Below are 12,485 nucleotides of genomic sequence, written 5' to 3'. Positions count from 1 at the left end.
AATAAAATACCTTCAGAAATAATTGGTTTTATTTGGTAGAGACTGTTGGTTTTCACCACCCACACTGAACACTAACAACATGTTTTGAGAAACCAAAAATCCTTTAAACCAGTGAAGAATTTATATTCTCGAGAACGAATTCTCCTAGATACCAGTGAATCAGCAGCTGAACTCTACACTGTATATGATCCAAAAGTAGCAAAGTAAGTTGAGAAAGTGTGTTACGTGTTGTGATTACATAAGTCCCACCCTCACACAGCAAGTTCACTCTTGTCAGCGCTTCCACATGCCTATGTGGGAAGTGTGGGCTGCGGTCTGATTCGAAGTAGGAACTGAAATTTTTAATTCAAACTAATCAGAGTTGCCTTTGTTTAGAAGTGAATAGACCAAATAGAAAGAAGATCAGTGGGAAAGGTAAAATACTGGGTGTTACATTTGTGTGTGCGGTTCTTCCTTCCTCCTACATGTGAATGGTTTTATAATCATTACCAGTCCCTTCCATGTGCACTCTTCAGCCTTTTGTTCATTTCTGGAAGTTGCTGTGGCTCAGTGTGGTCTAATACTTGTCTGAGAGGATGTCTCCCACAGCACTGTGTTGTCTCAGCACCAGCAGGTCATTTGCAGCAGCTGGGCCTCTACCTCCTCGGCATCGTCTGGGAAGCGTTCGACGAAGGACTGGATGAGCCCTGCAGCGCTGCCTTCATACTCAACCAGCTCCACAGAGTCACCTACAACATAAACAGCAGCACATTATTCCTCTTATGCATATGTGTTGCTGTGTTACTATGTCTGATCATATGAGAATGGTAATTTTCTGGTACATGGCTATGAAAGGAGACTGAACACGAACCTTTGATATAGGTGTTAGCCTGGACAAACATCTTGCGAGCTTCCTTACGGAGCAGAACCGTCTCTCTGAGGTGCAGGAAATTGTGGGTGCCGTCAGCAGTCACAGCAGAATGGCCTTCATACAGAGCCCTTCCTCCCTCCACGTCAGCTGTGGACTTGTGCACCTTTACAAAAAGAAAATGATCAAACCAAAATACAAACTCATTTGGTAATGCTGAACAGAACCATGGCTATTTGCAGAGGCACTGAATCTCATTTATATTATATTTTAATATATATATATATCATATCTCAAAATTCACAATTATGAGGAATAAAGTAGCACTGTGATATAAAGTCACACTATGTAAACGTTTATTACTTAAAATAAGATAAACCCTGACTGAAATAAAAACAAATACAATTATTTTAGATATTTGCCAAGGTAACATTTCTCATTTTCATTTAGTTTCACTTGAAGGACTAAAATCACTAAAACAGAAATAAAAATTTATAATAATAATAATAAAAACCAACTATATAAACATAAAAAAACTAAATATATAAATGACACAAAATTACTCAAATGAAAACGAAAATTATGAAAATATTAATAGAAATTAGGGCTGTCAAATAATTAATCGCATCCAAAATAAAAAAAATGTGTTTACATAATATGTGTGTGCACTGTGTATATTTATTATGTATATATAAATACAAACACATGCATGTATATATTTAAGAAAAATATGTTATGTTTATATATTAAATATATTTATATATAATACAATAATATTAATGTATATACATGTAAATATTTTCGAAATATATACTGTGTGTGTATTTATATACATAATAAATAAACAGCAAACATATATTATGTAAACAAAAAAATCGTTTGACAGCACTAATAAAAACTAAAATAATATATTAATTATACTTCAATAGCACTGATATAAAGTCACATTATTGTATAATTATTATATTTTCATAACAGGAGGCTAGTGTATGTGGTGCAGATTTAAGTTAAAGGGGTCCTATTATGCTTTTTCACTTTTTTAATTTTAGTGTGTAGTGTGTATGTTTGGGCATTAAAAAGATCTAGAAAGTTACAAATCTCAAAGGACCTCTCAAAAATCCCTTTTCAAGAACTACAGCAAACGGCTCGTTTGGACTACAGCGTTTGGTTTCCGGGCTTTGTGATATCACAAAGCGGCTCATTAGAATTTAATTACAAAGAATTCCCGCCTACAGAAATTCGAATGGTTGGGGGGTGGGGAGGGGAGGGGCGAGGTCGTGGTTAGAACGCTTGGTTGAGTGAGCGCATGAGACGAGACGACGACGAAGTGCTGCTGCAGAGTGAGTGCATCAGAGAAAACCAAGAAGAAGAGCTGCTGTGCTGTAGCGTAAATTTTTTGGCATGTCTAGAACAGCGGTTCTCAATTCCAGTCCTCGCGTACCCCCGCTCTGCACGTTTTGTATGTTTCTCTTGTTGCTTCATACGTTTGTTATATTTGACTGTAAGTGCCCTGCGAAGTGGACATTACAGGATATTCTGCCATGATTCCAGTTTGAAGGGAGCGTATATGTTCCATACAAAGGGCATTTAAGTGTGCGAGACGTGAATTTAAATTGTATTTATTTACAGAGGTATATTATGTCCCACTTCACGCTTCTCTAGTAAGTTTCGTTTGTGTGTGAAGACGCTGCAGGCAGCAGCGCAAATCTCTAAATGAATGTTCCGAAGTGAAGTAAACTTAAACGGATCTCCCCTGCTCAGGGAGTAGGGAGCAATGGACACTGTGTAGGGAGCATGACAATCGGAACACAGTTCATGCCCGGAGCTCACTTCTAACGAGATGATCTGAATCAGGTGTGTTAACAAACAGAGCCTTTGTTTGGGCTTCCGAAAGCGGATGATGTCAGGAAACAGTGGTTGCAATTTACTTTTTAACTCTGTTCCTGAGCATTATAACACCAATTTGTGCGCTGTGCATTTTACTGAGGACAGCTTCCACATCACGAGTGAGAAGTGCCGGATTCGCCAAAAGATTTTGTTGAAAGACAGAGCAAGAGGCGGGGCAGTACTGAAACACCATCTAAGCTGTTCGCCAATCACAACGCACTGGGACAGCTAACCAATCACAACACATTTTATTTTTTGGAAGGCGGACCTTCATCAAAGCCGGAACTAATCGAGCCGTTTGTGCCAGCCTGGGGAGAAAGGTATTTTTAATAATGTAAATTATGTGAAAAATAATGCGTTTTCGAACCACCAAGCATGAGAGCATGTTCTAGTACACCCCCAAAACAAAATCAAGACTTTGTAAAAGAGCATAATAGGACCCCTTTAAAAAACTAGAGTTCCATTTGAACCCAGTTAGCAGGCTTGTACCTGCAGTTTACAGAGGAACCTCTGTATGGCGCTCTTGCCCACTGTGTATATCTTGCTGCGGTCGAGTGTTACGACAACATCTGGCTGTCCATCTGCCCCTGTACACTCCCTCAGACCAACCAGTCCCTCTCCGGCCTCCAGCAGAACCCGCAAAATCACAAACCGGGCCTGCATGTGTGCCTACGAAGGTGAGACATCCAGGATAGCATTAAGACTTGCAGACAATCAAGAGAAACAGTAATGATTTCAGGGCATTCACACATCTCACCTGTCTCCAGCTCTTGCTCTCTGGCGTGTAGAACTCCAGCCCCAGCAGACCGGCACGCACCATGTTCAGCCAGTTCACGTATACTACCTCCTCTGCATCCTCTCCTTCATGCCCGAAAATACTGCGGCACACACACATTCCTCAGCATCCATATCTCAGCAATTCCAGCTGAGTGAATTCATGCAGAAGTGACTAAATGTTCAGTGACTCACCTGAGCACCTGTTTGTTGAGACACAGGTAGAGACCTACACACTCAGCTCGGCACTCCTCATAGGATGAGGCAATGGTGGAGAACTTGCTGTCCCATGTCTCGCTACCCTTGTACCAGCTCAAGATCTAAAATCCAAAATGTAAATTTCATGACTGTGATTTGCAATGCACAGTTTATAAAGAGCATAAAACACAGTGGAATCCACTAATGAATGTGATGAAAAGCTTTAAAAAAAAAAAAAAAAAAAACTTACCAGTTCTCCTGTTTCTGGATTACGAACAGCAGTTTGATCAAAGTTGTATTTTCCCTTATCATCCTGTTTCAAAACAAACACATAAGATGAAGAAACTGTGAGACATTTGTATTCATGAAATGAATACACTCCTCAAAATAACTCAAATAACACTCCTGTCTGTACAGAAGAATTAGTGTTTCAATTTTTTTTTTTTTTTAATCGGTAGCATTCAAAAGTTTGGGGTCTGACTGGTTTTGAAAGAAATCATTTTAATATGCTAATTTGGTGGTCAGGAAACATTTTATTTTCATCAAATTTGAAATTTGAGCTGTGTTGCCTAATATTTTTGAGGACACTGATGCATTTTTCAGGATTTTTTGATGACTAGAACGTTTAAAAAAGCAGCATTTATTTAAAATTGAAACTTTAAAGACATTATAAATGTCTTTACTGTCAGTTTTGATCAACATAATGTGTCTTTGGTGAATAAACAAAAAAAAAACGTACTGATCCCAAACTTTCCTTTTTAGCACATGTAGTCACATATATACAACAATATGTTGATCTGCCTGTGCTTTGCTACCTGTACAAAGAGCTTCCCGCTGCCATGACCCAGCAGCTCATGGAGTCCCACCTGCACCTCAAAAGAAGGACCCTTCCATTTGATGTACAGGTCCTACAGGAATAAGCCACAGAGGAAGAGATCTAAGACTCTGAGTCTCCATTACAACATGTTTGATTCATTAGAATTTCACAGACAGCAGTCATCCGTCTTACTTTGTCGTTCTCCTCAAGAAAGGTGAGCTTGTCTTTCTGTGTGGCATATGCAACTGCCAGCACATTCCCAAGAGACACGTTCTTGAAACCTTCTGTCTGTCTGATGTCGTCATCTACAGACGGATAAATGGTTAAACATTCATCAATAAGACCTGACTGCACATGGGAAAAAACCGTGTTGGATAAGAGGGCTTACAGTTTGGAATGTTGATTCCTGCAGGGATGCCGCTGCCGGCGAAGGTGAGTACGTCCAGAGAGGTGAAGTCTGGCTTGAGGAAGCGGTCCTTCTCAAAGGCTGGAGGCCAAGGCAGCTCTGGTAGTAAGACTTCGGCCGAGCTCACCAACTGAGCAAAGCGAGCGCTCATGGCCTTGTTCACCACGGCAACAAAACCTGATGGATGAGATGGTAAGTGTGGAGGAGAGAGAGACCGATGCCTTGTCCAAATACCCACACTTGCAGTCTTTGCACTTGACTACTTATATGACGTATTTCCTGTATTTGGTCTAAGTGTTCAAGTGAGGATGAAGACCACAAGTGTGTGTACAACTTTTCATTACCTGATGGGACACACTTATAGTGTTGTAAAAATGCAAGTGTTTACAGAGTTTTATTATTATTTTCAATACTTTGCATTTTAAAATTAACTTCTAAATGTCTGTTCAGTAGTTCTTATAACAGATTTAACACAATTTAATTTTGTGGTGCTTCTAGAAATAAAAAGCAGTTGCAAAAATTTTACAAAATAATTATCACCACTACTCATTTGCACCAATAAAACATGCAACTCTTTGTTTTACTACCACATTATATGTAATATCTAATTATTATTAATATTTCACATACATTGGAAAGGTTTCCGTGACCTCTCACGAGATCTTGGCAAAAAGTCTCACGATTTATTTCCAGGACATGATGCATCATGGGATACACTAAGCCTCGAATAGCGCTCCGGAGCGGTATTCGAGATAGTGTGGATTTAGAGTGCGTTAAGGGCACTGCGCTTTGCCGTTTTTAAGATCTGGGACAGTCTTGCGCACTTACTTCCTGTCGCGCGCACGCGCTCTCAAGTGGCCAAGACCGCAAGTGTGGGTATTTGGACAAGGGGATAGTGGTCGTAATTGGGTATCTACAAGAGTTACAGGGTTGTTTTAAGCATAGTCAGTGTCATTTCCTGTTTTACACCACAGTTCAAAAGTTTGGGGTCGGTTTTTTAAAGAAGTCTGTTATGTTCACCAAGGCTGCATTTGTTTGTTAAAAAATACAGTTTAAACCGTAATGATGTGAAATATTACAATTTATAATAATGGTTTTCTATTTTTATATATTTTAAAATGCCATTTATTTCCAGAAGCCATTACTCCAGTCACATGATCCTTCAGAAATCATTCTAAATATGGGTCACATTTACCATTTCTTGTTACTATCAAATAGAAAACAGTTGTGCTGCTTCATATTTTTGTGGAAACTGATACTTTTTTAAAGATTTTTTTTAACATTATACACTAATGGTCAACGTAATGTGCCATTGCTAAATAATATATATATATATATATATATATATATATATATATATATATATATATATATATATATATATATATATATATATATATATATATATATATATATATATATATATATATATATATAAAAATACTGATCCCAAACTTTTAACTAGTAGGGTTTTATTCATGTTGGTCACAAAGATTTTGAAGTAATAATAATAATAATAATAAATAAATAAATAATAAAAGATTGTCAAACTAATTAAATTATGAAATTTATTCTATTAATTAGCCTTTTTTTCCCCCCAGAAATTAAAAATATTAATCATAGAAGAGGTGTTCAAGCCATGCTCCCGTATGTTTGTACTGCATAATGCATTTTTAAATAAATCTGGGCAAAACAATAAGCATAATTTTGTTGACCCACAAATATTTGAGCTCACCTTCAAATTCACCCCTTGAGCCAAATGGATCTCTGTAGCTCTCAATAAAACCAATGTAACTGTTGAAAAATGAAGAAGAAAAAAAAGAACAACAACAACAACAAGGTTTTAAAAAGAAGGAGCAAGCATAGTATAAATAAGTATAGTTCAACAATGAAACAAAGCATCTAGGCTTATGTCAACAGCCTGGTCTGTTAAATATGGGTCAGTCACCTCTCCACAATCGGTCCTTTGTCTTTGATCCAATAACGGGACCCTTCTTTATGGGCTTCCACTGAGCCACAGGTGAAACTGCGGATATACTCCTCCAGCATCCTCTTCTGGTTCTCATTGGCTGCATAATCCTAAAACAAAAAAAACCTTTACTGATGCTTTAAAAGGTCATGCTATTCATTTCACATCCAAAAGTACCAATGAATCAGTGTTTTTTTTTAGGTTGAACATTGCCATACCTTGGCTTTTTCCAAGTTCTGACACGCTTTCTCCATAAGAAAGGCATAATCGCCTCTCTTAACAGAGAACACAGAATCCTCAAATTCATATTTGCCACAACAAACGTCACTCTTTCCCTCAACAGCACAGTTGTCTGCAGATGGGAGGCAAATACCGGCAATGAGAAAACAGTCAAGTGATTTATATCAAACTGGATTTAAGCTGCTCTGTATACTCACCCTTCTCGGCAGATGCCAGACGCACCTCATAGCACCGCTTCCCATCTATTTCAGTCTTGAACAGACGGGTGTTGTAGGCACTCAGGTTCTACAAGGATGATTATTATTGGTAAACTAGTAGATTTGTGCAGAAATAGCTGCGGTCAGTAAAGGATACAACAAGAGCATGGATTCGATTTCCAGGGAAAGCAAGAACTGATTAAATGTGTACCTTGAATGCAATGCAAGTCTCTTTGGATAAAAGTGTCTACCAAAATGCACAAATGTAAACGAATGAATAAGCTACAACATTGTTCAACTGGTTAAAATTAGTTAATGCATTAGCTAACATGAACAATAATGTTATAATACTTTTACAGTATTTATTAACCTATACTAATGTTCATTTATTAACACATAATTCATATTTGTTCATAGTACTTATGTTCATTTATACGACCTGAAATGTTAAAACACATTAGTATATTTAGAAATTACCCTAGATTAATAAATGCTCTTGATGTATTCTTTATTGTTAGCTCAGAACATCTAATGGATTCATTAATGCTAACAAAATGAACGTTATTGTAAATTGTTATTGACATTTCTTCCAAATTATGAATTCATTTTATGCACTTGGCAGATGCTTTTATTTAAAAGGTATTCAATGTTTGACATTTTCCCAATATGTGTGTTCCCTGGGATCAAAATACATGATAAAATATAGTAAAAAATTTTTTTATATATATATATACACAATTCTGTCAATGATAACAAAAGCAGGAATTTAATAAAAATATATTTATATAATTTTCTTTATATATAACTTCTTAAATGTATATATATATTACTATGTAACTTTATGTTAATACTTAAATGCTCTTGATGTATTCTTTATTGTTAGCTCAGAACATCTAATGGATTCATTAATGCTAACAAAATGAACGTTATTGTAAATTGTTATTGACATTTCTTCCAAATTATGAATTCATTTTATGCACTTGGCCGATGCTTTTATTTAAAAGGTATTCAATGTTTGACATTTTCCCAATATGTGTGTTCCCTGGGATCAAAATACATGATAAAATATAGTAAAAAATTTTTTTTATATATATACACAATTCTGTCAATGATAACAAAAGCAGGAATTTAATAAAAATATATTTATATAATTTTCTTTATATATAACTTCTTAAATGTATATATATATTACTATGTAACTTTATGTTAATACTTCATATAACTTCATTTATGTGATAATAATAGGGGTGCTCACGTCACAATTTTTTCAATACACGAGACTGATCTCACGACACAATACTCTCACTTTGAACAAAGCCAAAATAGAGCTAAAATGCTAAATCATTTCATTTCCTACTTCTAACATATGGCAAACAGTTAAAACATACCGTTCACTAAAACTCTTAATTTGACATTAGATCAGGGAGAATTTGAATCGGCTTGGATTTAGTTGCTCTCCCCCATGAAGAGGCCAATGATGACACCAGAACATCATTCTGTTTAGCTAAAAATACAGTACCATGTAAGACACATATGGTTAAACATTAAAAAAAGATTTAAATATTGTATTTTATTTTTTATTTATTAATAATAATTAATAAACATGGAAGCTCAAATGTGTGACCTCTTGGGTTGACCATATTTGATGCTAACTTTGGGTGAACTATACATAATGTATAATGAAGCATTTTTGTATTGCGTTATATTGTGACATGACACCCCTAGTTAATATTGAAAAAAAATTGATAACATTCTATATGTGCGGATTCCGCTGTGCCAAACCCTAATGGGAGCAGCGAAAGCAGAGAGAGAGATAATATTGTATTTGTGTCATTAATTCCACACAGTTTTCATATTACTTCAATGAACTAGCCGGATCCCTCACATGTGCACTATACCTTGGAGTCCAGAAATTTCTGGGCAAACTCTGCGTCTTCTAAGCAGCAGTTCCCTGAGAAGTATGCCGAGATCCCCTAGGAGAAAGGCATTATTAGGTAAAACACCAAACCAAGTCAGATTGTATGATATCTTACATTTATTTTACCTTCTCACCCAGACCGAGCTGTTTCTGCTTGTCTTCTAGGGAGTAGAGGAGCTCACAGCAGTAGCCCCACAGTGTCTCCATGTCGCCAGGGCTCTGTTTAAAGGCCAGAGTCTCCCACACCAGAGCCTTGAACTTCTCCTGCATATTAAAATAGACAGAATTATCAAACACTACAACTTATATTATTACATACAATTCTGATAAAGCACAAATGGGGCATATTAAGTAGGGTATTTGACCTTTGGTAGGTTGGGGATGAATTTGGTGTCCCCAAATGACTTGTAGTTCCCCATGTTTGCATAAAGTCCAGCAGCATATACGAGGAAGGCCTGGAAACAGACAGAATGAGGTTACGAAAAATGAACACAGAACGCATGTTAGCAAACTTTGGTGTTCGTGACAGGTTGTTTGACCTGATACTCCTCTGCGCTCAGTCCAGCTGCAGTCGCCACTGCCTCCAGCTGCTGTGGCGCCTGTCCGCAGAACATTTTTTGCAACAGTACGTAGATGTTGGCAGACTCAGGAGAGGTCTGGATCAGCACGATCAGTCCACCGTACCAGGACGCCCGAGAGAGGTAGTGTGCATACATTTGCTCTTTGGGAGACAACAGCCTGAAAGCCTCCCTGCAGTCCAGAGCAGAGATCCCGATGTCATTTGGGAGGTAATACTGAGAGTCCACCATTTCAGTCTTTAGGCAGCTTGATCCCTCTCCACTGAAAATTCACAAAAACATCAGTCACTGATTAAATATCTTACTATGCAAAAGCACAAAATCACCTGGTTATTATTTGGGGATTCACATCACAGCTTCACATCTGAACTTCTCTCTACGCACACACAGCTAATACAATCCAATAGTTATACAGTAAGATGTAAAAATACAAACACACAAAGTCAGAAGTTTGGATTTTGGCTGAAAGGTCAATCAGCACTGACAAAGAGAGTTTCTCTTTCACTTCTGGGACTTTACTGATCAGCTAATACTGTTAACACACTTGATAGAGCAGGAAATCAGACAATGAAATCCCGCAAATCTGTGCCATGCATAACATGTGCAATAATTCGCTATATAATTATCTTATCATCTGTAATAGCCAACGTACGGTTTCTCTTTAAGCAATATCCAAGAGATTAACAACAAAACGTAACACAACTTCTACCTGAATTGTGTGTTCAGGTTCACTCCTGTCAAAAAAATTAGCACCAGCGTCCGACTCTACTTCCGCTACTCATTCAATTGAATGACCCACCCCTCATCCAATCAGATGACGGAAAAGATAATTGACAGGCGTGAGAACCAATAGGAGCAGCGGGTGAAAAGGTTTCGCGTCGTAGGGATTGCAAATGAAATAATAGTTTTGTCAAAAGCAGCTTTAGGAGGGATTTTTTTTATGTGTTTAAAAATATTAACATATATGTTTAATATAAAAAAATAAAGCATCGATATAGATGATTTCTGGCATTAGGGGACTGGAATCATAGCTAATGTTGTTGAAATGAACGTGTATTGTTTATCAGTTAAAGCGATCATATGATGCTGCTAAAAAGAACATAATTTTGTGTATTTGGTGTAATGAAATGTGTTTATGCGGTTTAAGGTTAAAAAAACACATTATTTTCCACATACTGTACATTATTGTTTCTCCTCTATGCCCCGCCTTTCTGAAACGTGTTGATTTTTACAAAGCTCATCGGTCTGAAAAGCGAGGTGTGTTCTGATTGGCCAGCTATCCAGTGCATTGTGATTGGCCAAATACCTCAAGCGTGTGACGGAAATGTTACGCCCCTTACATACTGTTGATGCCATAGACATATAAATACATATAGTATTTATGTCTATGGTTGATGCCCTGTCAGGCCGGACTCCCGCTGACTGGAGCGATGATTAAAAAACTTGAAAACCCATTATAAACGAGGCATTCGTTGCATCCAGTGGGGACATAATTATGGATTATAATGATTCATACTGTCTTTTTACGCGTTGCGTTGCATCGCGCCGCGTAAACATAAAACCATGTCTGCATTTGTGATCAGAGAAAAGACAAACAACAAGCCCTACTCTACACTGCCCAGAAAACTCGCTTTAAATATATAAAATATAAAAACTCTTTAAATATAAAAAACGTACTTACAGTTTTTTAGTCAGAACAGCCGGGTATTGTAGTCTACTCTACCAGGATCAGGAAACGGTCCTCCATAAAATGCGCTGCACACATCTGAATATTTGGGTTGAAGTGTTCTGGAACTGTGTTGTAAATACAGCTTAACCACTGATTTCTAGTCGTGTCCATTTTTGGAAGGCCAAACAAAGTAGTTTCGCTTTCACAACAAAACAGCGTCACACACGGCGACCTAGAGTGAGCGGCGGCGGACTACAGCAAGAGAGGCCGGAGGCTAGCATGAGGAATGACCAGAGGGTTAGAGTGAGCAGAGGCGGGGGGGGTTGAGAACGGGGCGGGCGGGGAGTTTGACCGAGCGGCCCGGTCTACTCTACCAGGATCAGGAAACGGTCCTCCATAAAATGCGCTGCACACATCTGAATATTTGGGTTGAAGTGTTCTGGAACTGTGTTGTAAATACAGCTTAACCACTGATTTCTAGTCGTGTCCATTTTTGGAAGGCCAAACAAAGTAGTTTCGCTTTCACAACAAAACAGCGTCACACACGGCGACCTAGAGTGAGCGGCGGCGGACTACAGCAAGAGAGGCCGGAGGCTAGCATGAGGAATGACCAGAGGGTTAGAGTGAGCAGAGGCGGGTGGGCTTGAGAACGGCGCGGCTGGTGATTTCGACAAAGGAGCGTCCGGAAGGACATGTGACGACCCTGGGCTGGACTCCGCTACGTCCACGGTGAAAGCCGATCCGGCCATCCACAGCGCAAAGTTGTAGTATTTCCTCAGCAACCAGCACCGATCAGCTCCAGGCATGACAGAGCAGATATCGTCCTCTTTTGGAAGGCCAAACAAAGTAGTTTCACTTTCACAACGAAACACACAGTGCCTTCACGACATGGCAGTGGCGGCAACAAAAATACTACAGCGAGAATAAAAGTTACGCCTTCTTTCTTTGAGTGAACATTTGGGTGGCGTTATGCAAATCTTCCCAC

The 12,485-nt window shown here is 38.2% G+C and overlaps 1 protein-coding gene and 1 long non-coding RNA gene across 6 annotated transcripts; one reads left to right on the top strand and one right to left on the bottom strand.

Moving 5' to 3' along the window:
- The first annotated feature begins 137 nt into the window (after positions 1-137).
- Positions 138-6,434, top strand: LOC107568308 (uncharacterized). The gene is made up of 3 exons (XR_001606737.1): positions 138-220; positions 5,569-5,574; positions 6,423-6,434. It is a non-coding gene; the product is annotated as an uncharacterized lncRNA (long non-coding RNA).
- LOC107568306 (dipeptidyl peptidase 3-like) lies at positions 217-10,619 on the bottom strand. Of its 5 annotated transcripts, none has more exons than XM_016254251.1 (18): positions 10,541-10,619; positions 9,793-10,093; positions 9,619-9,708; positions 9,380-9,517; positions 9,234-9,308; positions 7,336-7,423; positions 7,117-7,250; positions 6,878-7,008; positions 6,665-6,723; positions 4,912-5,106; positions 4,716-4,828; positions 4,522-4,614; positions 3,957-4,019; positions 3,704-3,828; positions 3,492-3,612; positions 3,224-3,403; positions 851-1,013; positions 217-728 (listed from the first exon to the last, which is right to left on the bottom strand). In XM_016254251.1, the coding sequence occupies exons 2-18, from the start codon at positions 10,060-10,062 to the stop codon at positions 601-603; spliced, it is 2,166 nt and encodes a 721-aa protein (XP_016109737.1). In that variant the 5' UTR covers positions 10,063-10,093; positions 10,541-10,619; the 3' UTR covers positions 217-600. The 5 variants fall into 5 exon arrangements, with proteins under 5 accessions (XP_016109737.1, XP_016109741.1, XP_016109738.1 ...); XM_016254255.1 differs by having other exon boundaries at positions 7,117-7,247; XM_016254252.1 differs by having other exon boundaries at positions 10,484-10,588.
- Positions 10,620-12,485: the final 1,866 nt, after the last annotated feature.

The sequence above is a fragment of the Sinocyclocheilus grahami genome, unplaced genomic scaffold (assembly GCF_001515645.1).
Source record: "Sinocyclocheilus grahami isolate Dianchi unplaced genomic scaffold, SAMN03320097.WGS_v1.1 scaffold1233.1, whole genome shotgun sequence".
Lineage (NCBI taxonomy): Eukaryota > Metazoa > Chordata > Actinopteri > Cypriniformes > Cyprinidae > Sinocyclocheilus > Sinocyclocheilus grahami.
Note: the sequence above shows the minus strand (reverse complement) of the source record. Positions and strands in the feature narration are given on the sequence as shown.

What these genes read in the sequence shown, in the direction of transcription:
- LOC107568306 (XM_016254251.1), bottom strand. Translation starts at nt 10,062, where the DNA reads ATGGTGGACTCTCAGTATTACCTCCCAAATGACATCGGGATCTCTGCT. An exon ending in AGAACTTGGAAAAAGCCAAG is followed by an intron (nt 7,009 to 7,116) that starts GTATGGCAATGT and finishes TTTTTGTTTTAG; the next exon opens with GATTATGCAGCCAATGAGAA. An exon ending in AGGAATCAACATTCCAAACT is followed by an intron (nt 4,829 to 4,911) that starts GTAAGCCCTCTT and finishes ATCCGTCTGTAG; the next exon opens with ATGACGACATCAGACAGACA.